Here is a 26,923-nt window from a genome sequence, read left to right on the forward strand (position 1 = left end):
TAGGCTTTGTTTGACTGCACACACATAGCAAAGCAATCCAGCTCACTGTGTATCTGTGACTTGGACTCATCATTATTCACTGACTCCAACAAGCTTTCTGTCAGCTGCAAATCTTACAAGCAGCAATTTTATGCTTTCTTGTTTATATAGTGAGTTTTTCATCAGAATGTTGTGTGGTACTAAATCAAACGCCCGACAGAAGCCAAAGTATATTATGTCAGCAGATTTTCCATTTTTAAACAAGACCTGTGATCTTGTCAAAGCATGATATTATGTTTATTTGACAAGCCCCATTTGATTGGTATTAATGGTAAAGAGGTAAAAGGTGGAAATGTAAAGACCTGTATCAGCTGTTCCATCATTTTACCCAGGATCGATGTCATGCTGGTTGGTATGAGTAGCATTAACAGACTGGGGTGTGCGTGCCTTTGGAGAAGAAATTCAGCTGGGAAGTACTGCAATGACAGGGATGCATGGTGGATGGGCAGCTGGCTTGTGGCATGTGCACAGTGGTATCATGCAGCTGGTATGTGCTGTTGGGGGGACCTGGAGGGGGCAAGGAATGTACATTGGCATGGAGGGGCAGTGTACAGCAGGGGATCAGCAGCACAGTAAGCAGACTTGGTAACAATTACAGAGGCAACTCTCTGCAGGACCAGCCTTTGGTCAGTGACATACAGCAGGTACCAAGGTGTACCTGACTTTCAGTACATGGAACAGTGAAAACTATAAATACTTTGCAAATTGCTATATAAATGCTAACACTGCAGTGGCTTCTAGGGCTTCTGGGGCAGGAAGATCCTCAGATGCTTCGTCAAAACTTATGAGCAAAGCTCTCAGTTCCTGATCTGGGGTTTTCCTTTAAAAGGATATTCCCCTCTGCAAGCATAGCTGTTCGAGGTCTTTTGTCTGAAACCCATCATATGACATCTAAACTCTCAATGGCAAGTTTAAACTTTTAACAGCATTGGGTTATGATTGATCAATCCAGTAGACCCGTGGCATGTAAATCCTGCCATGACTACTCCAGTGTCAGGCTGTCTGCAGTGGCTCATGAACATGGGTGCCAACCTCAGGGCAGACCTTCACAAACCAGGGCACAAACCCCAAAGTGGTTGTGTGTTCTATACTTAGATTTCATCCACCAAATATCAAGTGTGAATTCCTCCAGCACTATAACAGCCTTAACATGGAGTCACAGACAGGACCCTCTTCTTTGTTACTTGTCTGTCCAAAATGAAGCCCTCATCCTCGACTGGAGATCCCAACTGCTATCTAAATACAAAAATCCCAGATAATACCTTGCTTTTCTACAGTGCTTTTCATCTAGAAGGTTCCTACAGCATTTTACAACCTATGGACTCAATTATGCTACCTTTGTTCACCTTGGGTACAACCTTATTATACACACAGGCCCAGTTAAAGCAATGGGAAAGCCAGTAGAGTAAGGCATTATTCAGGATGGGTAAGAGTGGCAGAATAGGCTTAGTGCCTTTCCCTTGCATGCCTACTGCAGAAGTAGACAGAATGTGAGCCTAACTACACACACATACACACACACGCCCAGAATGAAGATTGCTAGTGTGCATTTTCTATTATCAACGTAATCATAAAACTCCAGGAACTTGCCAAGGAATTTCAAGACTGGATACTCTTGAAAGGGACCTCGGGTCACATGTCCTCCACTGAAACTTAACACCCACAGACTCTTCACCGCCAAAACAAATTTCCTTCCCCTTCCCACGTACAGCCATCAACAATGAACATATCTAACTCCCCTAATATCACACCCAACTGCACAGGACTAACTCTGACTTCATGGAAGTGAGACATTTTGCAGTCAGACACACTCTTACTGTTGCAACCTAAAGAGTCAACCATTGCTGAGTCAATGACGCCATAACTGAGTGGGCTGGATCAGGAAGTTCAGGTTCTGTGTGTGTAGGTTCTGCAAAGATTTTTCTGGAGTTCCTCCCTCCAGAGAAGATCATCCCGTAAACTACCAACCAGGGTAAGCAATGTTCAAGTTAAGTCCAAAGCAGACTGTAAAGAGCTACAAAGGGATCTCACCAAACTGAGTGACTGGGCAACAAAATGGCACAAGAAATTCAGTGTTGCTAAACACAAAGTAACGCACACTAGAAAACATAATCCCAACTATATATACAAAATGATGGGGTGTAAATTAGCTGTTACCACTCAAGAAAGAGATCTTGGAGTCATTGTGGATACTTCTCTGAAAACATCCACTCAATGTGCAGTGGCAGTCAAAAAAGCTAACAGAATATTGGGAATCATTAAGAAAGAGATAAATAATAAGACAGAAAATATCATATTGCCTCAATATAAATTCATGCTATGCCCACCTCTTGAATACTGCATGCAGATGTGGTCATCCCATCCCAAAAAAGATATATTGGAATTCGAAAAGATACAGAAAAGCGCAACAAAAATGATTAGAGGCATGCAATGGCTGCCGTACGGGGAGAGATTAATAAAATGGGGACTTTTCAGCTGGGAAAAGAGATGACTAAGGGGGGATACGATGGAGGTTTATAAAATCATGACTGCTATGGAGAAAGTAAATAAGGAAGTGTTATTTACTCCTTCTCATAACACAAGAACTAGGGGTCACCCAATGAAATTAATAGGCAGCTGATTTAAAGCAAACAAAAGGAAGTATTTCTTCACACAACGCACAAGTCAATCTGTGGAACTCTTTGCCAGGGATGTTGTGAAGGCCAGGACAATAACAGAGTTCAAAAAAGAACTAGATAAATTCATGGAGGATAGGTTCACCAATGGCTATTAGCCAGGATGGGCAGGGATGGTGTCCTTAGCTTCTGTTTGCCAGAAGCTGGGAATGGGTAACAGGGGATGGATCACTTGATGATTACTATTCTGTTCATTCACCCTGGAGTACCTGGTATAGGGCCCCTGTCAGAAGACAGGATACTGGGCTAGATGGACCTTTGGTCTAACCCAGTATGGCTGTTCTTATGTTCTTAAGCCGCCAGACTCTGTGAACTACAGCCTCCTACGGGGGGCTGAGGTACCCACGAAGTAGTGTAGACAAGACCTAATACTATTGTGAATTTCCAGTTAGAAACATCAGCATTGTCAGGATAACAGGAATCTGGGCAGCTTTTGACAAGGCTACCCTAGGATTTAGAAGCCTCACTGCATCCTCTAGCCTGCCGGGAGTGCTTTTCCTTGGTTGGGTAGCTATTTCAACACAGTGATCAATGGCTCCATGTCTAGATGGCAGCCGGTATCAAGCGGAGTGCCCCAAAGTTTGGTCCTGGGTCCGGTTTTGTTCAATATCTTCATTAATGATCTGGAGGATGGTGTGGACTGCACCCTCAGCAAGTTTGCAGATGACACTGAATGGGGGGAGTGGTAGATATGCTGGAGGGTAGGGATAGGATACAGAGGGACCTAGACAAATTAGAGGATTGGGCCAAAAGAAATCTGATGAGGTTCAACAAGGACAAGTGCAGAGTCCTGCACTTAGGACGGAAGAATCCCATGCACTGCTACAGACTAGGGACTGAATGGCTATGTAGCAGTTCTGCAGAAAAGGACCTAGGTGTTACAGAGGATGACAAGCTGGATATGAGTCTACAGTGTGCCCTTGTTGCCAAGAAGGCTAACAGCATTTTGGGCTGTATAAGTAGGGGCATTGCCAGCAGATCGAAGGACGTGATCATTCCCCTCTATTCGACATTGGTGAGATCTCACCTGGAGTACTGTGTCCAGTTTTGGGCCCCACACTACAAGGAGGATGTGGAAAAAATGGAAAGAGTCCAGCGGAGGGCAACGAAAATGATTAGGGGGCTAGAGCACATGACTTATGAGGAGAAGCTGAGGGAATTGGGATTGTTTAGTCTGCAGAAGAGAAGAATGAGGGGAGATTTGATAACTGCTTTTAACTACCTGAAAGGGGGTTCCAAAGAGGATGGATCGAGACTGTTCTCAGTGGTACCAGATGACAGAACGAGGAGTAATGGTCTCAAGTTGCAGTGAGGGAGGTTTAGGTTGGATGTTAGGAAAAACTTTTTCACGAGGAGGGTGGTGAAGCACTGGAATGGGTTACCTACAGAGGTGCTAGAATCTCCTTCCTTAGATGTTTTTAAGGTCAGGCTTGATAAAGCCCTGGCTGGGATGATTTAGTTGGTGTTGGTCCTGCTTTGAGCAGGGGGTTGGACCACATGACCTCCTGAAGTCCCTTCCAACCCTGATATTCTATGATTCAATGCCCAATATCACCTGCAAACGACGCTTGGTCTGTGACCCACTCAGGAAAAATTCATCTCCCTCCTGACTAATAGGTCTCCAGCAAAGAGCTTGCACATAATCATTTTTCCATCAGTTAGCTACTTCAATGTGTTGCTACAGCTGGCTCAGTGCATGCCTGTGAGGCTTTAAATTAAAGGCTTACATTTTTATGCAACACCAGTCTCTGGTTCATGTTCTTAGGCATTCAGAAATCAGACCTAGTGGCTTATCCAGTGTGGAATCTGCCTTCCTTCACCAGTAATTCACCCATTAAGCCACTTACAAACTGGCTTTTCACACAGGGTCCCTTCATTGATTCTGGGCATAGACACCTGTCTGTATCACTGCTTCAAGATTCAGTGCAGCAAGTTCTGTTTTCATCCAGTCCCTTAAGTGCACTTGGAAAAGCTCTGTCTAAAGCACACACCTCCAATTCTGCCATTCCTTCCAATCTCCTAATGGCACATACAATTTTAGCTGACTATGACATGAGCATGCAGTAACACTTTCAGGTATTGTTAATAGACAGCAGGTGTAAAACAAACAAAAGGAAGTATTTCTTCACACAACACACAGTCAACCTGTGGAATCCTTTGCCAGAGGATGTTGTGAAGGCCAACACTATAATGGGGTTCAGAAAAGAACTAGATAAGTTCCTGGAGGATAGGTCCATCAATGGCTATTAGCCAGGATGGGCAGGGATGGTGTCCCTAGCCTCCGACTGCCAGAAGCTGGGAATGGGCGACAGGGGATGGATCACTCTATGGTTACCTGTTCTGTTCATTCCCTCTGGGACACCTGGCATTGCCCACTGTCAGAAGACAGGATACTGGGCTAGATGGACCATTGGTCTGACCCAGTATGGCTGTTCTTATGTTCTTCTAAAAGACTCAAGATTCAAATTCTGTTAAATCCTTCTGAAATCCACAGTTAGTGACATGGCCAGTATAATTTCTTCTCCTACAAAAGAACAGCCTGAAACCACTGCCTGAAATCACTTCCACCACTTGCTTATTTTGGGAAATTGTGTTAAATGATATACCACATGTCACTGCAACACACAAAGACTGATCAAACAAGCTACCAGCTGGAACCTCCTCTTTCTAGACCAACAATAAGGCAGCCAGTCAAGACAAAAAAAGTACTTAATTAAAAGTGTGGTGACACCTATTGTTGGAAGAGAGGTTTGCAAGTAATTAATAGTTAACTTTATCGTTACTAAAAAGCTTTAACCTCTCATTTATTTACATTTGCCTGCACAGCCTCTGCTGTACTTCCCTCTGAAGCCATCAGTACATGAGACTAGTACCTTGGTACACCATTCATCAGTACATGAGACCTTTAAAGGGAAATATTTGTGTTTTCCTTGTTAAAAGATTACCTCACTCTCTGATCTGGACTTCTGTATAGTTCTGCTGTAACCCGTTTAAAAGCTACTGCATCTGACCAAGAAGTGGATGTGCTTCAGTGATGAGTTGTCTTCCCTGTATGTGCTGTGCAAATTTCTCTACTCTGATTCACAGTGCAGATGTCTATTGTGTATGTTGAACTGGTTGTATTGATGTCAGTGAAAACTGCAGACACAGAAGGAGTGCAGAGAAGAAAATAGGCATAGGCACTGTGGTCAGAGAAGAGAATTTTTCCCATAGTGGGCACAGCTATTTGTATATTTGTCAAGTACTTTGGGGTGTTTGGATGAAAGGTTCTATGTACATTTCTGTTCATATTATACCGGGAGATAATACTTTTTTTTTCAGTTGAGTAACTACCCTGGTGTTTCTAACTTATGATCTGGGGTGAGAAGGTGTAAGGAGTTGGGAATTATGAGACAAATTCAGCAGGGTTGCATGGATGTAACTGAGAGCAGAATTTGGTCATATAATTTCCCCCAAACTAAAAAACTCCATACTCCTCTTGGGCCAAATTCTGAATTCAAATTTACACTGGGGGAAACTGACAGCAGAATCTGGCCTTTTGTATCTACTGGTGGTGCCCTCTCCTAGGGCAAAGTTCTGCTCTATCTATCCACATATAGATCATGTTCCAATATTCTGTTCTCTCAGCAACAGATTCAGAGATATTGCGAAAGCAGAACATTGTAGTGGAGAGACGCAGTGGTGATCTGCGAAAAGAAAAGGAGTACTTGTGGCACCTTAGAGACTAACAAATAAATAAAAAAATCTGTGAATACAGACTAACACGGCTGCTACTTTGAAACCAGTGGTGATCTGAGAACACAATTCTGCCCTTATTCAGTCAAGCCATTTCTGCCTTTTTAAATATTGACGATTCAGCAGGAAATTCATATGACCCAACTAGAGAATAAGTCAAACCAGATTAAGAGGGAGGGATCTCAAATAAAAATAGAAACATCCATATCCCTTACCCTCCTTTGTAGATCACCATATGTGGTCAGTTCAGCAACCCAATATATCACATTCACATGCACCATTTTCAGATGCCTCTTTTTTGACCTCTTGGCTGAGTTGTGCAGTGCTCTCCCAAAATGTTTTGCATGTGGAATTTTGGCTTTGTGAATCTACTGCAGTTGGCTCATGTTTGAAGTCTATTGGGATGGGTCTGCATTTAAAAGAATGTGGAATTACTCTCCCAGATACAGAGGGAGGGGAAAAGCTCCAGTATTTGAGCTGACAACCTGCTGCAAGGCAACAATTTATTGGCCAAAACAATATTACACTGCATGAAAGAGAAAATGATTTATGGGGAAATATACTTTAAAAAAAATTAAAGATTTTAGGTTATCTTTTAATATAGGATTTTCACACTTAGGTGTTGTACTCTGAATTCAAGACATAGTGTACCTTCCTTGCCATTATTTGACCCTCTCAAGCACGAGTAATAGAGGCTAGCATGCCCTACCAGCTGACCCTACCTTACCCAAGCACATCTCAGCCACTTCCTGGATCTTGTGGGAAGCAAGAGCTCCTAATAAAAGGCAATTAGAAATAACAAAAATAAACTGTTTTGGCAAAACACCATTGCAAGGAAACTACAAAACCAGAGAAAGCAGAGAAGTGACATCCTCCCAGAGCAGGAGGAGAGGTCAGTGGTGGTTCTCAGACTGTCAGATAGCCTGGATCAGCAGTGTTAGAGCCACAGCACAGACCTTAACCCTTTGAGGTAAGAGTTGTAACCCAAACACCAGAGGGGATGTGACACTCACTTTCCCAGTGGGTTACACAATCAGTTGTTAACCAGCAGAAGACTGTTGTGAACCAGGATTCTATTCCTGGGTTTGGAGGGGCGTGTGGGCTAGTGGTTACTGACAACACAGCCAAGTGGATGGATTAGGCACATTGATTCCAAGAGGCCATGTGGCTGGCGGGATGAGCTTTAGACCTGTCACATTAAAGACTTGGGTTCTACTGTCAGCTCTTCTGGAAGTGACCTTGTGTAGCCCCGTCTGTCAACTGGAGAGAATGATGCTTGCTTCTTAGGGTAGCATAGAATTACGAACACCAGATAGCAGAAGCACATAGAGCAGAGCCTCTCCTGGCTCCCCTCATCCCAGCACATCTTTCCTTAGGCCCAGGGCTGCTGTTTAGCCTGTGTACCATCCACTGCCAAGGAGGTGGCCCTGTGGGGCTGGAGGTGGGAACATGCTCACTGAAGACGGCATGTTCCAAGATTTCAGCAGCAAGTTTCCAACAAGCTCTACTGAGCATGTACAAATGTTGATTTTTCAGAGGCTTTTAACTCTGCCAAGTGTGAGTGGATTTTCATAAGGACAGCAAAAGACATCTCTCTGATCCCAGAGCTATGTCAGTGTCAAATTTCCTGTGCCAAAGTGTAAAGACATTAGAGCTCTTCAAAGAAAGAGTTGTAAGAATTTATCTTGAACAAAATTACCAATTTTTCTCTTTCTTGGAAACAGCTGAACCATTTTTGCTGAACTTTACTAAGAGAATTGAGCCTGAAGCAAAGAGTAAGCATGGAAAATTTTACCCCCTATAGTTGAAGTCTGGAAAAGTAACAAGCTACTGAAAAGAGGGGCTTACAATGGAAACTGTTAGGCAATCTTAACTATAGGTTAAGCTGTCCAGAGGTAAGGTTAAGATTTAGTCATGGGTATTTTTAGTAAAAGTCATGGACAGTGTGACGGGTTCGGTCACAGAGACCCCCCTTGGGACTGTCACCTGACATACTGGAATTACCTCTGAACCCATTTTCCCTGCCAGCTTGGGACTTCCAGAACCCTGCCTTGTTGAGCCAGATAAGCTAGCCTGCTGCAACACAGACCCAGGGTCCGGGCCACACCCCCAAAGCTGCAGATTTAACTGAAAACAGTTTAGCAGGTTACCTGCCTCCAGCACCCAGATACCCAGTTCCCAATGGGATCCAAACCCTAAATAAATCCATTTTACTCTGTATAAGGCGTATACAGGATAAACTCATAAATTGTCTGCCCTCTATAACATTGATAGAAAGATATGCACAACTATCTGCTCCCTCAGGTATTAATCACTTACTTTGGGTTTACTAATAAACAAAAGTGATTTTATTAAGTATAAAATGTAGGATTTAAGTGGTTTCAAGTAATAACAGACAGAACAAAGTAAGTCACCAAGCAAAATAAAGCAAAAACACGCAAGTCTAAGCAATACATAAAGAAACTGATTACAGGTAATATCTCACCCTCAGAGATGTTCCAATAAACTTCTTTCACAGACTGGACTCCTTCCTAGTCTAGGCCCAATCCTCTCCCCTGGTACAGTCCTTGTTAGCTCCAGCAGACATCTTAGGTGGAATCAGGGGCTCTCTCATGACTGGCAGCCCCCTCTGTCCTGCTCCTTTTATAGCTTTGGCACAAGGCGAGAATCTTTTGTCTCTCTGGGTCCCCACCCCTCCTTCTAAATGGAAAAGTACCAGATTTAAGATGGATTTCACTATCAGGTGACATGGTCAAGTGTCCCTGTGAGACCTCATTCTTCATTAGCCCTGGGCTGGCCCACATATACACAGAAAGGCTTTCAGATAAATAAACCATTAACAACCAATTGTCCGAGTCAATGGGAGCCATCAAGATTCTAAACCACCATTAATGGCCCACACCTTGCATAATTACAATAGGACCTCAGAGTTATACTTCATATTTCTAGCTTCAGATACAAGAATGATACATGCATACAAATAGGATGAACACACTCAGTTCATTATAAGCTGTGTAATGATACCTTACAAGAGACCTTTTGCATAAAGCATATTCCAGTTACATCATATTCACATTCATAAGCATATTTTCATAAAGCATATGGAGTGCAACGTAACACCCTCCTCCTGAACTTACTGCCAGAGACTTGGACACTGTCCATAGCAGAGGTAGTACATTTAAACTTCCGGTTCATAGAATCATAGAATCATAGAATATCAGGGTTGGAAGGGACCCCAGAAGGTCATCTAGTCCAACCCCCTGCTCAAAGCAGGACCAATTCCCAGTTAAATCATCCCAGCCAGGGCTTTGTCAAGCCTGACCTTAAAAACCTCTAAGGAAGGAGATTCTACCACCTCCCTAGGTAACGCATTCCAGTGTTTCACCACCCTCTTAGTGAAAACGTTTTTCCTAATATCCAATCTAAACCTCCCCCACTGCAACTTGAGACCATTACTCCTCGTTCTGTCATCTGCTACCATTGTGAACAGTCTAGAGCCATCCTCTTTGGAACCCCCTTTCAGGCAGTTGAAAGCAGCTATCAAATCCCCCCTCATTCTTCTCTTCTGCAGGCTAAACAATCCCAGCTCCCTCAGCCTCTCCTCATAACTCATGTGTTCCAGTCCCCTAATCATTTTTGTTGCCCTTCGCTGGACTCTCTCCAATTTATCCACATCCTTCTTGAAGTGTGGGGCCCAAAACTGGACACAGTACTCCAGATGAGGCCTCACCAATGTCGAATAGAGGGGAACGATCACGTCCCTCAATCTGCTCGCTATGCCCCTACTTATACATCCCAAAATGCCATTGGCCTTCTTGGCAACAAGGGCACACTGCTGACTCATATCCAGCTTCTCGTCCACTGTCACCCCTAGGTCCTTTTCCGCAGAACTGCTGCCTAGCCATTCGGTCCCTAGTCTGTAGCTGTGCATTGGGTTCTTCAGTCCTAAGTGCAGGACCCTGCACTTATCCTTATTGAACCTCATCAGATTCCTTTTGGCCCAATCTTCCAATTGGTCTAGGTCCTTCTGTATCCTATCCCTCCCCTCCAGCGTATCTACCACTCCTCCCAGTTTAGTATCATCCGCAAATTTGCTGAGAGTGCAATCCACACCATCCTCCAGATCATTTATCAAGATATTGAATAAAACCGGCCCCAGGACCGACCCTTGGGGCACTCCACTTGATACCGGCTGCCAACTAGACATGGAGCCATTGATCACTACCCGTTGAGCCCGACAATTTAGCCAGCTTTCTACCCACCTTATAGTGCATTCATCCAGCCCATACTTCCTTAACTTGCTGACAAGAATACTATGGGAGACCGTGTCAAAAGCTTTGCTAAAGTCAAGAAACAATACATCCACTGCTTTCCCTTCATCCACAGAACCAGTAATCTCATCATAAAAGGCGATTAGATTAGTCAGGCATGACCTTCCCTTGGTGAATCCATGCTGGCTGTTCCTGATCACTTTCCTCTCATGCAAGTGCTTCAGGATTGATTCTTTGAGGACCTGCTCCATGATTTTTCCAGGGACTGAGGTGAGGCTGACTGGCCTGTAGTTCCCAGGATCTTCCTTCTTCCCTTTTTTAAAGATTGGCACTACATTCACACATTCATACATACATTGGTTCAGCTCTGGTCATACCCCCATCCATCGTTATTAAACACTATAATGCTATTCACAGGGGTTCTTGCAAAGTTCTGGGTTCCTGGTCCCCAGGTGCCCGAAAACATGTTGGGGTGTAGCATTGTTAACAGAATGCAGACAGCAATATCTGTTAAAGTGTAGGAGTCTTGGCATTTAGCCACCAATGCCATGAGGCAGTGTGCCTCAGTTTCCCCTTCCACACAGCAGTGTAGGCCTGTTATGCTTTTGCTGCTGTGCTGAGCTTCCAGCCTGTTTACAGGTATAAGCTGAAAACAACCTGCTTGTGGGACTGTCTTGTCACCACCCCTAGCATGTACAAAAGTTTTTTCCAGAGATCAGGTATATCACACATCTTCAAAGTGTTTACCATTAGTATTAACTCCTTTGTCTTGACCCACAGGTGAAGTAGCCAAAGACATAAGATAACCAGCAAATCTACAGCGGACAGGCTCTGTTTACACAGTTTAGCTCATTCAGGGTCTATTGCATTTTCCAATCCCTTTGTGGTAGGGGTTTAGACACAGAGTCTCCTCTCTCTTTGATGAAGGCTTCAATTCAGGTATGTGTTTGAGGTTTTGGCAAGGAAAGGGTGCACTGCAACCATGCCTGCCCTCGGCTCCTCCCTCTGGAATCTCTTTGTGTTGGGCCCCACCAGCTTTTGAAGCTTCCCAAATGCAAACTTTTTCCTTCTCCTGCCTTGAAGAGACAATGTTAGTTTCTACAAGCATAGCAGAAACAACATCTTTTAATGGAGTGCTTTGGATTGGTAAGATCCCCTCAGTCATCCCATTCTCTGTTCCCAAAAGGTCAGCTGGGTGGACTCTCCCCTCCAGGAGATTTGACCCCAGGTCTTCCCTTAATACCTGATCCACAGGTGAGGGGTCTGGCATTTCAGATGCAGATCCTTCAACCTTCTCCTGGAGAAATACCTTCCTACAAAAGGTGGGAAGACACTCCTGTTCCCCCTCACCTTCCATCTGGACTTCCCTCTCTGGGTTCCCCCCTGAGGTAGACACCCCAGTGTTCTCCAAAAGGGAAGGTGACCCTGATCCATCTGTGGGCTCACAACTACCAGCTATGACAGACACTTCACTGGCCACCAAAATCTCCCACTTTCACTCAGGTTGGGCTTGCTTCCAGCTACAGAGCCCTTGGGGTCTGTTCCCACAGCAGCGGTTGTCAGGACCCCAACTTCCATCTCCGGGATAGATGTTCCTGTGCACCCTATGGCAGGGCCTGTTCCCTGCTGACCTGCAACTTATTATACAATCATAGAATATTAGGATTGGAAGAGACCTCAGGAGCTCATCTAGTCCAATCCCCTGCTCAAAGCAGGACCAACACCCAACTAAATCATCCCAGCCAAGGCTTTGCCAAGCCTGGCCTTAAAAACCTCTAATGATGGAGAGTCCACCACCTCCCTACGTAACACATCCCAGTGCTTCACCACCCTCCTAGTGAAATAGTGTTACCTAATATCCAACCTAAACCTCCCCCACTGCAACTTGAGACCACTGCTTCTTGTTCTGTCATCTGCCACCACTCGGAACAGACGAGCTCCATCCTCTTTGAAACCCCCCTTCAGGTAGTTGAAGGCTGCTATCAAATCCCCCCTCACTCTTCTCTTCTGCAGACTAAATAACCCCAGGTCCCTCAGCCTCTCCTCGTAAGTCATGTGCCCCAGCCCCCTAATCATTTTTGTTACCCTCCGTTGGACTCTCTCTAATTTGTCCACATCCCTTCTGTAGTAGGGGGACCAAAATTGGACACAATACTCCAGGTGTGGCCACACCAGTGCCAAATAGAGGGGAATAATCACTTCCCTTGATCTGCTGGCAATGCTCCTACTAATACAGCCCAATATGCCATTAGCCTTCTTGGCAACAAGGGCACACTGCTGACTCATATCCAGCTTCTCGTCCACTGTAATCCCCAGGTTCTTTTCTGCAGAACTGCTGCTTAGCCAGTCGGTCCCCAGGCTGTAGCAGTGCATGGGATTCTTCCGTCCTAAGTGCAGGACTCTGCACTTGTCCTTGCCGAACCTTATCAGATTTCTTTTGGCCCATTCCTCCAATTTATCTAGATCACTCTGGACCCTATCCCTACCCTCCAGTGTATCTACCTCTCCCTGCAGCTTAGTGTCATTGGCAAACTTGCTGAGAGTGCAATTCATCCCATCATCCAGATCATTAATAAAGATGTTGAACAAAACCGGCCCCAGGACCAACCCTTGGGGCACTCCGCTTGATACCGCCGGCCAACTAGACATCGAGCCGTTGATCACTACCCATTGATCCTGGAAGTCAGCAGCTGTCAGCAGCAGTCAGGGAGATGATCATGCGACAGGAGCTGGCTCTATCCACCCAATCCCACAGGGACCTGTCTTAAACCCTAGGGCTACAGGAACTGGTCTTGACCATCCCTGCCCCCAATGGCCCATCTTCCCCTGCTCCAGAGGAAATAAAGAGACACTCTCCCTTTTCCCCAGCAGCCCCTGTGACATCACCCTCCCCTCTGGGGCTTTCAGCACAAGATTCCTTCTTGCTGCTAACAAACCCTGGGACAGATTCTGCCACATCAGTAGAAATGGTGCAAAATTGTGTGCCACTGCTGTGACAGTCAGTTCAGCCTGCAAATCACCAGTGTCCATGTGTACCTTAGCTAGCGATGCAAGGACTTTGTAACCTCAAACCAATTCTAATTCTGCCATTTTTCCTGGTAACAAATCCTTCTCATAGATCCAGGTCCCTCCTGACCACAGAAATCTCTGCACCAGTATCCCTCCCACCTTGGAGTGCTTTCCCATTAAGCTGAACAGCATGCATATGCTCACTGCTTGGTTGTGTCGAAGCAACCTTTACAAACCCTGTGTGGAAAGAGGGAGTAGCCTGGGATACCCCTGTGCTCTAAGAAGCAGCAGCTTCATGTGTTACCTGGTGTCTGTTCCCACTCAGCCAAGGACATTTATTCCTCAGGTGCTCGGTGGACTTACAATGAGAGCACCTTCTGGGCTCCTCTCCTTGTACAGGAGATGGGGGACAAGAAACAGAGGAATGGGGAGGTGAACTCCCAGCCTCCTTTTTCCCAGGGGTAAAATGGTGAATCTGCTTTCCCCCAACCCTGTCCCTCACGGCCAGTGGTTTGTGTTTAATTGCAGCTTGTGACTGCTCGGAAGAGTATGCAAACCCAGCTAATCCACTCACTGCATTCACCTTTTTGTCCCACAAATACTGTTTTACATCATAGAATATCAGGGTTGGAAGGGACCTCAGGAGGTCATCTACTCCAACCCCTGCTCAAAGCAGGACCAATCCCCAATTAAATCATCCCAGCCAGGGCTCTGTCAAGCCTGACCTTAAAAACTTCTAAGGAAGGAGATTCCACCATCTCCCTAGGTAACGCATTCCAGTGTTTCACCACCCTCCTAGTGAAAAAGCTTTTCCTAATATCCAACCTAAATCTCCCCCACTGCAACTTGAGACCATTACTCCTTGTTCTGTCATCTGCTACCACTGAGAACAGTCTAGAGCCATCCCCTTTGGGACCCCCTTTCAGGTAGCTGAAAGCAGCTATCAAATCCCCCCTCATTCTTCTCTTCCGCAGACTAAACAATCCTAGTTCCCTCAGCCTCTCCTCATAACTCATGTGTTCCAGTCCCCTAATCATTCTTGTTGCCCTCCGCTAGACTCTTTCCAATTTTTCCACATCCTTCTTGGAGTGTGGGGCCCAAAACCGGACACAGTACTCCAGATGAGGCCTCACCAGTGTCGAATAGAGGGGAATGATCACGTCCCTCGATCTGCTGGCAATGCCCCTACTTATACATCCCAAAATGCCATTGGCCTTCTTGGCAACAAGGGCACACTGTTGACTCATATCCAGCTTCTTGTCCACTGTAACCCCTAGGTCCTTTTCTGCAGAACTGCTGCCGACCCATTCAGTCCCTAGTCTGTAGCGGTGCATTGGATTCTTCAGTCCTAAGTGCAGGACTCTGCACTTGTCCTTGTTGAACCTCATCAGATTTCTTTTGGCCCAATCCTCCAATTTCTCTAGGTCCCTCTGTATTCTATCCCTACCCTCCAGCGTATCTACCTCTCCTCCCAGTTTAGTGTCATCTGCAAACTTGCTGAGGGTGCAGTCCACACCATCCTCCAGATCATTTATGAAGATATTGAACAAAACCGGCCCCAGGACCCACCCTTGGGGCACTCCACTTGATACTGGCTGCCAACTAGACATGGAGCCATTGATCACTACCCATTGAGCCCGACAATCTAGCCAGCTTTCTATCCACCTTATAGTCCATTCATCCAGCCCATACTTCTGTAACTTGCTGGAAAGAATACTGTGGGAGACCGTGTCAAAAGCTTTGCTAAAGTCAAGGAACAACATGTCCACTGCTTTCCCTTCATCCACAGAACCAGTTATCTCGTCATAGAAGGCAAGTAGATTAGTCAGGCATGACTTGCCCTTGGTGAATCCAGGCTGACTGTTCCTGATCACTTTCCTCTCCTCTAAGTGCTTCAGAATTGATTCCTTGAGGACCTTCTCCATTATTTTTCCAGGGACTGAGGTGAGGCTGACTGGCCTGTAGTTCCCAGGATCCTCCTTCTTCCCTTTTTTAAAGATGGGCATATATCATCCCTGCACATATTCAGGAACTGTTCCTGAGTAACTAAATCACACATTTCTTCCAAACTTGTAATGCCTTTTCCCCTCACCCACTTGTCTAACAAATCTCTCATTTCATTTACATAGGCCACATTACTCAATCCAGTTCCCCTCTTAAGGGTCCTGAATTTAACCCTGTAGGTTTCAGGTGTAATCTGAAACTGTTTCAAAACCAATTTCTTAAATATACCATAGTTTGAAGCATCAGCAATAGGCATCTTATTGAATATGTCCAGAGCTCTCCCAGTCAATTTTGCAACCAAAGTAGTTATCTTTTGAACCTCAGGAGAGTGCACAGTCTCTCAAAGGTGATGAAATACTCTGCAATATCACTGGATTCATCATATGGTGGACATAACCTCTCCCATTTATGAATTCTGGGGGAAGTGGAGCCAGCTGCTGAAGGGTTTTGTCTCTTCCACTCCATTACAGCCAGTTCATGCTTCTGGGTCTCAATTTGGGCTTCTCTCTGGGCCTCAATTTCTTTGTTTCTTAGCTCCAGGGCTTGCTGCCTCTCTCTTTCCTTCTCCTCCTTAGCAGCTTGCTGTACTAACCTTTGGGCTTCCATGGCTCTTTCGTGAGCAGCTTTTTCCCTGGACCAATTGTGCATTAATCTCCATTTTTCTTAATTCCATCTGTCTTTTATGTTCATTTTCCTTCTCAGCAATCTGCAACCTGTGGCGTTCTATCTTCTTGTGAGTCTCACTCTCACTCATTTTGCTGATTTTCTTGCCTCTATTTTCCTTACCCGAAATAAGCAAACAGAAAATAACAAACCAGTAACCATTTTGTCTATTCTCTGACCACAACACTTAAAACTCACTTAAAATCACTACCAGTGCCTCAAAGCAATCAACTGTGCACAGATCGTGTTCGACTATACCACTGTGACAGGTTTGGGCACAGAGACCCCCTTGGGACTGTCATCTAACATGCTGGAATTACCTCTGAGCCTGTTTTCCCTGCCAGTTTGGGAGTTCCAGAACCCTGCCTTGTTGAGCCAGACATGCTAGCCTGCTGCAATGCAGTCCCAGGGTCCGGGCCACGCCCCCAAAACTGCAGACTCAACTGAAAACAGCTTAGCAGGTTACCTGCCTCCAGCACCCAGACACCCAGTTCCCAATGGGATCCAAACCCCAAATAAATCCGTTTTACTCTATATAAAGCTTATACAGGGTAAACTCATAATTTGTCCACCCTCTATACCATTGATAGAAAGATATGAAGAGCTGTTTTCACTTAAAATCCTGCAGTTTTGGGGGCGTGGCCCGGATCCTGGGTCCGTGTTGCAGAAGGCTAGTGTGTCTGGCTCAACAAGGCAGGGTTCTGGATGTCCCAAGCTGGCAGGGAAAATAGGCTCAGAGGTAATTGCACCATGTCAGGTAACAGTCCCAAGGGGATCTCTGTGACCAAACCCGTCACAGACAGGTCATGGGCAATAAACAAAAATTCATGGTCCCTGACCTGTCCATGACTTTTACTATAAATACCCCAGACTAAATCTTAGCTGAGGGGCCCTGAGGTGCTGCTGCTGCTCTGTTCCAGTGGCCCCTGGGGCCAGCCACACCAGCCGCTGCAACTGCAGAAGTCATGGTATTCATGACCTCCGTGACTGACTCGCAACCTTATCCATAGGTCACTGCCTGCTCTCCTTCCCACAAAGCTGTGTGGGTCTGTAAGTTTATTCTCCTGGTCATGGTGATTCTCATGCTGCCTTGGCCCTGACACAGCCTAGGGCTGCTCTAACTTCAAGGACTGTACACTAGCTGAGAGCTGCTGACAGCTCCACCCCATCCCTCACACATACCACTCCCCCGCCTCTACACTGGGGTGGGAGAGGAATGCAGGAACTGGGGCTGAGAGCCTGGCCTTTTTATTCCCGTCCATTCTTTTATATTGTGCACTCTCCACTCGCTTTTGCATCTCTAGATCCATCCTAGGCATTACCAGAAAACAATTATAATAAACAGCAACAGGGAGGGTACAAAAAGAGGCCAATGCCCAATACACAACAGGAATGTATTGTTGCCTCTTCTTTCAGCACCAGTGTCCCATTCTGATACCAGTATCATACCTCTGTTGAGGGGCAGCAGACGTCCACGGACTTGCAGGTTGGCTTCCCAATGAAGGTAAAATCAGTGACACAGTGTCACATTCCAGTGTGCAGTCCAGACCAGTGAGGTGTTGTACCACTGCCTGCCCTGCAACTTGGGGTGCCTTACAATGCTTTGCTGCTGTAGCTTCCAACCAGGGCCACTCACAAACAGCTACCAGCGTGCAGGTCCCCACCCCACAACGAGTGTCTGCGTATACCTGCAGCCTGCTAATCACACCGGCTTCCACCAGCCTTGATTACCACTTGCAGAGTAACCCCAACACACTCCCAGACCCGGATTTTCCCCAGAAACATGTGTTCTGCTCTTTCCAGCCCTTTTCTGTAAGGGGTCAATATGCAACATGTTACCTTAACTGGAGTTACCCAAACAGTTCAGTTCAAACACAACACTGTCTTAGTTTTAATTAAATAATAAAACATGGTATTTAACTACAAAGAGATGGGTTTTAAGTGAGTACAAGTGTAAGGCATTAAAGTCAGAAACAGTTACAAAAGAAATAAAAATAAAACACTTTCTAGGAACTTGGTTAGACTTGGTTCAAGGTAAAATCCTCACCACATGTTCCTAGCAATAGGACCAACCAAATTCTCCAGCCAGAATATCAATAAACAAGATGGCGGTGCCATGCACTGGAGAGTCTGAGAGGTTTCTAGGCATCAGAAGATGGGGACAGAGATGCCCCATTACAACCAGCTTGAACATGAGCACACGGCTCATTAGCACAGCTCCAGTTTGATTAAACCCAAGACAGTATTCACTGCTAAAGGGAGCACTGTGTCATCCATTTCTCAGGCACTTCGAGTCAAGATGGAGGCAGCAGCTAGGGTTGCCAACCTTCTAATCGCACAAAACTGAACACCCCTGCCCCTCCCCCTGACCTGCCCCTCTCCCAAGGTCACGCCCCTTCTCTGAGGCCCCGCACCTGCTTGCTCCATCCCCCCTCCCTCCGTCACTCACTCTCCCCCACCCTCACTCACTTTCACCAGGCTGGGGCAGTGGGTTGTGGTGCGGGAGGGGGGTGAGTGCTCCGGGGGGGGTCGGGGATGAGAGGTTTGGGGTGCAGGAGGGGGCTCAGGGCTGGGGCAGGGTGTTGTGGGTGTGCAGGGTGCAGGCTCCAAGAGGGAGTTTGGGTGTGAGAAGGGACTCCAGGCTGGGGCAGGGAATTGGGGTGCGGGTGCGGGGTCCCGGCGGCGCTTACCACTGCTCCCAGAAAGCAGCTGCCAGGTCCCTACAGCCCCTAGGCACATGCATGGCCAGGGAGGTTCTACATACTGTGCTTGTGCCCGCAGGTGCTACCCCTGCAGCTCCCATTTGTTGTGGTTCCCAACCAATGGGAGCTGTGGAGCCAGCACTCAGGGCGGTGAGAGCGTGTGCAGTCTCCCTGGCAGCCCATGCACCTAGGAGCCGCAAGGAACTGGTGGCCGCTTCTGGGAGTCATGCAGAGCTAGGGCAGGCAGGGAGCCTGCTACGCTGCCAAACAGACTTTTAACAGCCTGGTCAGCCATGCCATCCAGAGCCGCCAGGGTCCCTTTTCGACCAGGCGTTCTGGTTGAAAACCGGACGCCTGGCAACCCTAGCAGCAGCTCACACTGGCTCCAGTTTAGATAATTAACTCTTTTTTTGCTGGACTAAACATTAAACACTACATACAGGACATGAGTCACAGGGTTCATAAATGCAGCATCGCCCTCCCACCCCGCATCCTCTTCTGAGAGACCCTTCTCATTGACCTGCCTTGACTAAGTTGCAAGATGTCATACATGTTTGTGTCTGGCTAAAATGTGAGCTTCCGCCACACATATGGATTACTACAAACAGGCTCAGCATGGCCAATCCCCAGTATTCTAAAACCACGAGTCAAGCCCCAAGAAATCATGAAGCTCTTCGAAAATAAAACATTTGAAGTTCTTATTGTTTAATCTTTAAAACTTTAGGTTACCCACTCAGGTCACATTTCCAAGCTTTTCTTCATAACCACGAGGTCTTACTCTTCTTTGAATTGAAAGCTGAGATCCTCACAAAAATCACATGACTCCAGGAACTGGGGCTTTAAGAAGAGTATGAAATATCTCAAGACTTGTGAAAATTGACAACACTGGTCAGGTAAAATTTTCAAAAGCACCTAAATGATTTAGGAACCTAAGTCCCATTTTCAAAAGTGACTTAGGCATTTAGGAATCTAAGCCTCAGTGAAAGACAGTGGAACTTAGGCAGCTACAGACCACATGTTCAAAGACCTTTTGGCATCTAAAGATGCAGCTAGGCATCAAGTAGGATTTCCAAAATTTCCTAGGCACCTATCTGCATTTTTAGGTGCCTAAAGATCTTTGAATATTTAAGTCACTTCTGAAAATGTTACCCCTTGATCTCTTTTCTCCAAGTGTCCAGTCATAGGTCATGATGACAGTGGCCACAAAGTTAAATGAAATGGTGGCTAATTACCAGTTCTCCCACAAGGAATGGAACACCATGATTTGGCTCCAGATGCCAAACCATTAGGTGCCATTTCATTTTGCATGATGTTGTCTCTAACAAAACAACCCAAAGAAAAAGAAATGGATCTCATCTTACCTCCTCTAGTTTCTCCACTCGGTCCACCAATTTTGTTGTGACTGAGTGTAACTTTAGAAGGTCTAAGCCATAGAAAGCACTTTCTAGCATCTCTATGATTGAGGATAGCTGTAAAACATAGCAAAACTGGTTAAGCACAGACAACTGTTCAGAGTAATACAACAAACCAACATTGTTATAAACTGGACTTGTAAGATGATACAATTTCTGCTGTTCTTCCATTGCTTTTTTGACTTGGAGCTTAAGTCCAGCAGTTTCTTTTTGCAGCTGATGAACCCCATCTTCTCAGCAGCCAACAGTTCCATACACCCCCTGGATGCTTCTTTTCCCAGCGGGGCCAAAGCTTGTAGGTGTGTATCATTTTGTAGTTGAAGTTATGAATATTGGCTATGTAGAATCATAGAAGATTAGGGTTGGAAGAAACCTCAGTAGGTCATCTAGTCCAATCCCCTGCTCAAAGCAGGACCAACACAAATGAAATAAAAATCTTAAATGAATCCACTTGTTCCATAGAATCTCTATGGATAGTAATTCCATGATCTAATAAGAATATAACAGTAGGGAACTATTATCGACCACCTGACCAGGACAGTGATAGTGATGATGAAATGCTAAGGGAGATTAGAGAGGCTATCAAAATAAAGAACTCAATAATAGTGGGGGATTTCAATTATCCCCATATTGACTGGGTACATGTCACCTCAGAACGAAATGTAGAGACAAAATTTCTCGATACTTTAAATGTCTGCTTCTTTGAGCAGCTGGTACAGGAACCCACAAGGGGAGAGGCTACTCTCGATCAAGCCCTGAGTGAAGTGCAGGATCTGGTCCAAGAGGTAACCATAACAAGACCGCTTGGAAATAGTGACCATAATATAATAACATTTAACATTCCTGTGGTGGGAAGAAACCAACACTGGCATTTAATTTCAGAAAGGGGAACTATGCAAAAATGAGGAGGTTAGTTAAACAGAAATTAAAAGATACAGTGATTAGAGTGAAATCCCTGCAAGCTGCATGGACACTTCAAAGACACTATAATAGAGGCTCAACTTCAATATATACCCCAAATTAAAAAACACAGTAAAAGAACTAAAAAAGAGCCACGTGGCTTAACAACCATGTAAAAGAAGCAGTGAGAGATAAAAAGGCATCTTTTAGAAAGTGGAAGTATTTTAGAAAGTGGAAGTGGAATCCTAGTGAGGTAACCAGAAAGGAGCATAAACACTGCTGAATTAAATGTAAAAATGTAATAAGAAAAGCCAAAAAAGAGTTTGAAGAACAGCTATCCAAAAACTCAAAAGGTAATAACAAAATGTTTTTTAAGTACATCAGAAGCAGGAAGCCTGCTGGACGATGGAGATACAAAAGGAGCACTTAAAGACAATAAAGTACTTAGATTTCCAGAAAGCCTTTGACAAGGTCCCTCACCAAAGGCTCTTACGTAAATTAAGTTGTCATGGGATAAGAGGGAAGATCCTTTCATGGACTGAGAACTGGTTAAAAGACAGGGAACAAAGGGTAGGAATAAATGGTAAATTTTCAGAACAGAGAGGGGTAACTAGTGGTGTTCCCCAAGGGTCAGTCCAACGAACTGTCCTATTCAACATATTCATAAATGATCTGGAGAAAGGAGTAAACAGTGAGGTGGCAAAGTTTGCAAATGATACTAAACTGCTTAAGATAAGTAAGACCAAAGAAGACTGTGAAGAACTTCAAAAAGATCTCATAAAACTAAGTGATTGGGCAACAAAATGGCAAATGAAATTTATTGTGTATAAATGTAAAATAATGCACACTGGGAAAAATAACCCCAACTATACATACAATATGATGGAGGCTAATTTAGCTACAACTAATCAGGAGAAAGATCTTGGGAGTCATCATGGATAGTTCTTTGAAGACGTCCACGCAGTGTGCAGCGGCAGTCAAAAAAGCAGACGGGATGTTAGAAATCATTAAAAAAGGGATAGAGAATAAGACAGAGAATATCTTATTGCCCTTATATAAATCCATCGTACGCCCACATCTTGAATACAGTGTACAGATGTGGTCCCCTCATCTCAAAAAAGATATACTGGCATTAGAAAGGGTTCAGAGAAGGGCAACTAAAATGATTAGGGGTTTGGAACAGGACCCATATGAGGAGAGATTAAAGAGGCTAGGACTTTTCAGCCTGGAAAATAGGAGACTAAGGGGGGATATGATAGAGGTATATAAAATCATGAGTCGTGTGGAGAAAGTGAATAAGGAAAAGTGATTTACTTGTTCCCATAATATAAGAACTAGGGGCCACCAAATGAAATTAATGGGCAGCAGATTTAAAACAAATAAAAAAAAGTTCTTCTTCACTCAGCGCACAGTCAATCTGTGGAACTTCTTGCCTGAGGAGGTTGTGAAGGCTAGGACTATAACACGGTTTAAAAGAGAACTGGATAAATTCATGGAGGTTAAGTCCATTAATGGCTATTAGCCAGGATGGGTAAGGAATGGTGTCCCTAGCCTCTGTTTGTCAGAGGGTGGAGATGGATGGCAGGAGAGAGATCACTTGATCATTACCTGTTAGCTTCACTCCCTCTGGGGGACCTGGCTTTGGCCACTGTCAGTAGACAGGATACTGGGCTGGATGGGCCTTTGGTCTGACCCAGTCTTATGTTCTTATGTTGTATCTCAATGTGTTTTGATTCTAAGTAGCCTCAGTGAAGCATTTGGTCAGCTTCTTGAGAAAGGCCTATTCTCAGTAAGTGCCCAATCAAAAACCACTTAACTGACAATGAACTTTGGGAGACTCCAATCAACATCTGAGCTTTCCTGGGAATGTTCAAACTAACATGTAAACAATGGCCTCGGCCTGCAAACTCAGTCATGCTTGGACATGTGACTTGCCCATGTGACTCCAACCTCTATCTGCTTCTGTGATTTTCCACAGTAAGAACAAAGGGGTGTCCTTTCACAGGGCAGAGAATATAAAAGGCCCTGGAAACCCCTCCATTTTGTCTTCAATCCTGCTTCTTACTTCCAGAGGAACCTTCCTACAAACTGAAGCTCTGAACAAAGGACTGAATAACCCATCCCAGCTGTGGATGTTCTCCAGAGACTTGATTTGAACCTGCAGTTTATTCCATAACTGCTACAAGCCTGAACCAAGGACTTTGCCATTACTGTATGTAATTGATTCCATTTAACCAATTCTAGTTCTCATCTTTATCTTTTTCCTTTTATGAATAAACCTTTAGATTTTAGATCCTAAAGGACTGGCAACAGCATGATTTGTGGGTAAGATCTGATTTGTGTATTGACCTGGGTCTGGGGCTTGGTCCTTTGGGATCAGGAGAGCCTTTTTTCTTTTACTGGGGTATTGGTTTTCATAACCATTTGTCCCCATAACAAGTTGCACTGGTGGTGATACTGGGAAACTGGAGTGTCTAAGGGAATTGCTTGTATGACTTATGGTTAACCAGTGGGGTAAAACCAAAGTCCTCTCTGTCTGGCTGGTTTGGTGTGCCTTAGAAGTGGAGAAACCCCAGCCTTGGGCTGTAACTGCCCTGCTCTAAGCAATTTGTCCTGAACTGATACTCTTAGAAGTGTCCCACAAAAGGCAGCATCGTTACAGCCTGCTCCCTCCAGCTCCGCATCCCGACATTTCTAATGCACCGGCTCCCTCTGGCTCCTTGCACTGACATCTCTCACACACGCCAACTCTCTCCAACTCCGTGCCCCAATGTCTCTCATATGCCAGCTCCCACTGGCCCTGCACCCGAGGTCTCTTGCACACACCTACTTCCTCCAGCTCCACGCCTTGACAACTCTCACATGCCTGTTCCTCCTGTTCTGCGCCCCGAGGTCTCTTGCATGCACCTGCTCCCTCCTGACGCACGCCCCAACGTCTATCACAGGCCTGCTCCCTCTGGCCCCATGCCCTGATGTGTCTCACATGCCTGCTCCCTCCAGCCCGGCGACCTGATGGCTCTCACACACACCTGTTCCCTCCGGCCCCACAGTTTGACGTCTCTCACATGCCTGCTTCCTCCAGCCCCATGCCCCAAAGTCTCTCACATGCCTGTCCCCTCCAGCTCCATGACCTGAGGTTCCTCAAGTGCCTGCTCCCTCCAAATCCACGCCATGACATCTCACACTTGCCGGCTCCCTCCAGTCCCGAGTCCTGACATCTCTCATGCACCTGCTCCCTCCAGCTCCACATCTCGTCATCCCTCACACACCTGATACTTCCAGCTCCACACACTGATGTCTCTCATGCGCTTGCTCCCTCCAGCCCCGTGCCGTGACATTTCACATGCACCTGCTCCCTTTGGCCCCAGGCCCTGATGTCTCTCACGAACCTGCTGCTCCGGATCTGTGTGAGAAGTCTCTCACGTGCTTGCTTCCTACAGCTCCACACCCCGACATCTCTCACACACTTGATCCCTCCGGCCCCACGCCCCAACATCTCTCACATGCCTTCTCCCTCCAGTCCAGATCCCCGACGTCTCTCACATGCTGGCTTCCACCAACCCTGTGCCCAATGTCTCTCTCATGCCTGCTCCCTCCAGCCCCATGCCCCGACATTTCTCATGTGCCTACTCCCTCCAGTCCCACGTCCGATGTCTCTCACATGCCTGCTCCCTCCGGCCCCGAAGTCTCTCACGTACATGCTGCCTCCGGCTCCTTCCCCCAAGGTTTTTTACACGCCTGCTGCCTCCAGCCCCGTGCTCTGATGTCTCTCACATGCCTGCACCCTCCAGCCCCAAGCCTCGACGTCTCTCACGGGCGCCAACTCTCTGGCACTGGAAGCCAACCTCTCTTACACATCTGTTCCCTCTGGCCCCAATCCCCGACATCTCTCATGCACTTACTCCCTCCAGCTCCGTGCCCTGACATCTCTCACATACCAGTTCCTCCTGCCCCATGCCCCAAGGTCTCTTGCATGCACCTGCTCCCTCCTGCCCCATGCCCCCACGTCTCTCACACGCCTGCTCCCTCCGGCCCCGCGCCCCGATGTGTCTCACATGCCTGCTCCCTCCAAATATGTGCTGTGACATCTCACATGTGCCTGCTCTCTCAGCTCTGAGCCCTGACATTTCTCATGCCCCTGCTTCCTCCAGCCCCACACCTCGACATGTCTCACACACCTGATCCCTCCAGCCCCGTGTCCCGACATCTCTCACATGCCTGCTTCCTACAGCCCTGTGCCCAATGTCTCTCTCATGCCTGCTCCCTCTGGCCCCGCACCCCAACGTCTCTCACACGCATGCTCCCTCCAGCTCCATGACCTGACATCTCTCATACACCTGCTTCCTCCAGCAACGCATCTTGATGTCTCTCACGTGCCTTCTTGCTCCAGCCCTGCACCCCAACGTCTCTCATGTGCCTGCTCCCTCCAGCTCCGTGCCGTGACATCTCACATGCGCCTGCTCCCTTTGGCCCCAAGCCCTGACATCTCTCACGAACCTGCTGCTCCAGATCTTGGCCCCGACGTCTCTCATGTGCTTGCTTCCTACAGCTCCGCACCCCAATATCTCTCACACACCTGATCACTTCAGCTCTGCGCCCTGACATCTCTCACACACCTGCTCCCTCCAAACCCGCGCCCCAACATCTCTCATACGCCTGCTCCCTCCAGCCCAGACCCCAGAAGTCTCTCACATGCTTCCTTCCTCCAGCCCTGTGCCCAATGCCTGCTCCCTCTGGCCCCGCACTCCGATGTCTCTCACGTACCTATTCCCTCTAGCTTCACGTCCCGACGTCTCTCACATGCCTGCTCCCTCTGGGCCCAAGCCCCGAGGTCTCTCATGTGCCTGCTTCCTCCCACCCTGTGCCCTGACATCTCTCAAACGCCTGCTCTGTCGGACCCGCACCCAGAAGTCTCACATGTGCCTGCTCCCTTCAGCTCCGCGTCCCAACATTTCTAATGCACGAGCTCCACTCCCGTCCTTCTGTGACATTATCAACATAAACTGTAACTGTATAGATCATTGTTGCAACCAAGGTGTTATAGTTGCACCAAATCTTGTACAAAGGAGGTTAAGTAAGGTGTCTATTAAAAGGTTATGATTTGCTGGTTCTGATTATGCTGTCTGTATGTGTGTATCGTTTTTGTATTTAAAGTTATAAGTATTGGTTCTATACTGTCTGTATTTCAAACTTGTGCTATACTTCTGCTTGACACTCCAGACAGTTTGGTATCAGCACTGCCTAGCCTGCTTGATGGCCCATTAAGGACCATCAGCTATATGTAAGGGGACTGTTGCCCCCTTACTAACATTCAGTGGGGGTGTTTTAGTTGCTAGCTCCCAGTACTAGAAAGGGGGAAGGGTCAATGGGGAATTAGGACTCTGAGACTGACAGTCCCCAGGAACAATGGGGAGAGGCCAGTGCTCCAGGTCAGCCTGAAAGACAGGGTGGGTGGGCTACTCAGGGAGTCAGGAGGTCAGGGAGGTCCCGTCGTCCATGTGAGCTGGATTTGC

At 46.4% G+C, this 26,923-nt stretch overlaps 2 protein-coding genes across 4 annotated transcripts in view; one reads left to right on the forward strand and one right to left on the reverse strand.

The window, feature by feature from the left end:
- ATF6 (activating transcription factor 6) overlaps nucleotides 1-23,876 on the forward strand; it is a 408,864-nt gene extending 384,988 nt beyond the window's left edge. The window contains exon 16 of the mRNA XM_073356217.2: nucleotides 23,482-23,876. Coding sequence (XP_073212318.1) covers nucleotides 23,482-23,510 — 29 coding nt within the window. The 3' untranslated portion in view covers nucleotides 23,511-23,876. The remainder of the gene's footprint in view (nucleotides 1-23,481) is intronic.
- OLFML2B (olfactomedin like 2B) overlaps nucleotides 1-26,923 on the reverse strand; it is a 97,488-nt gene that overhangs the window by 53,025 nt on the left and 17,540 nt on the right. For 2 of the 3 annotated variants that reach the window (XM_073356208.2, XM_073356209.2), the window contains exon 3: nucleotides 20,460-20,567. The exons of the other annotated variant lie outside the window; for it this stretch is intronic. In XM_073356208.2, the coding sequence (XP_073212309.1) occupies nucleotides 20,460-20,567 (108 nt within the window). The remainder of the gene's footprint in view (nucleotides 1-20,459; nucleotides 20,568-26,923) is intronic. 3 annotated transcript variants of the gene reach the window in all.

This window comes from Lepidochelys kempii, chromosome 8, assembly GCF_965140285.1.
Source record: "Lepidochelys kempii isolate rLepKem1 chromosome 8, rLepKem1.hap1, whole genome shotgun sequence".
In the NCBI taxonomy this organism is placed as follows: Eukaryota; Metazoa; Chordata; order Testudines; family Cheloniidae; genus Lepidochelys; species Lepidochelys kempii.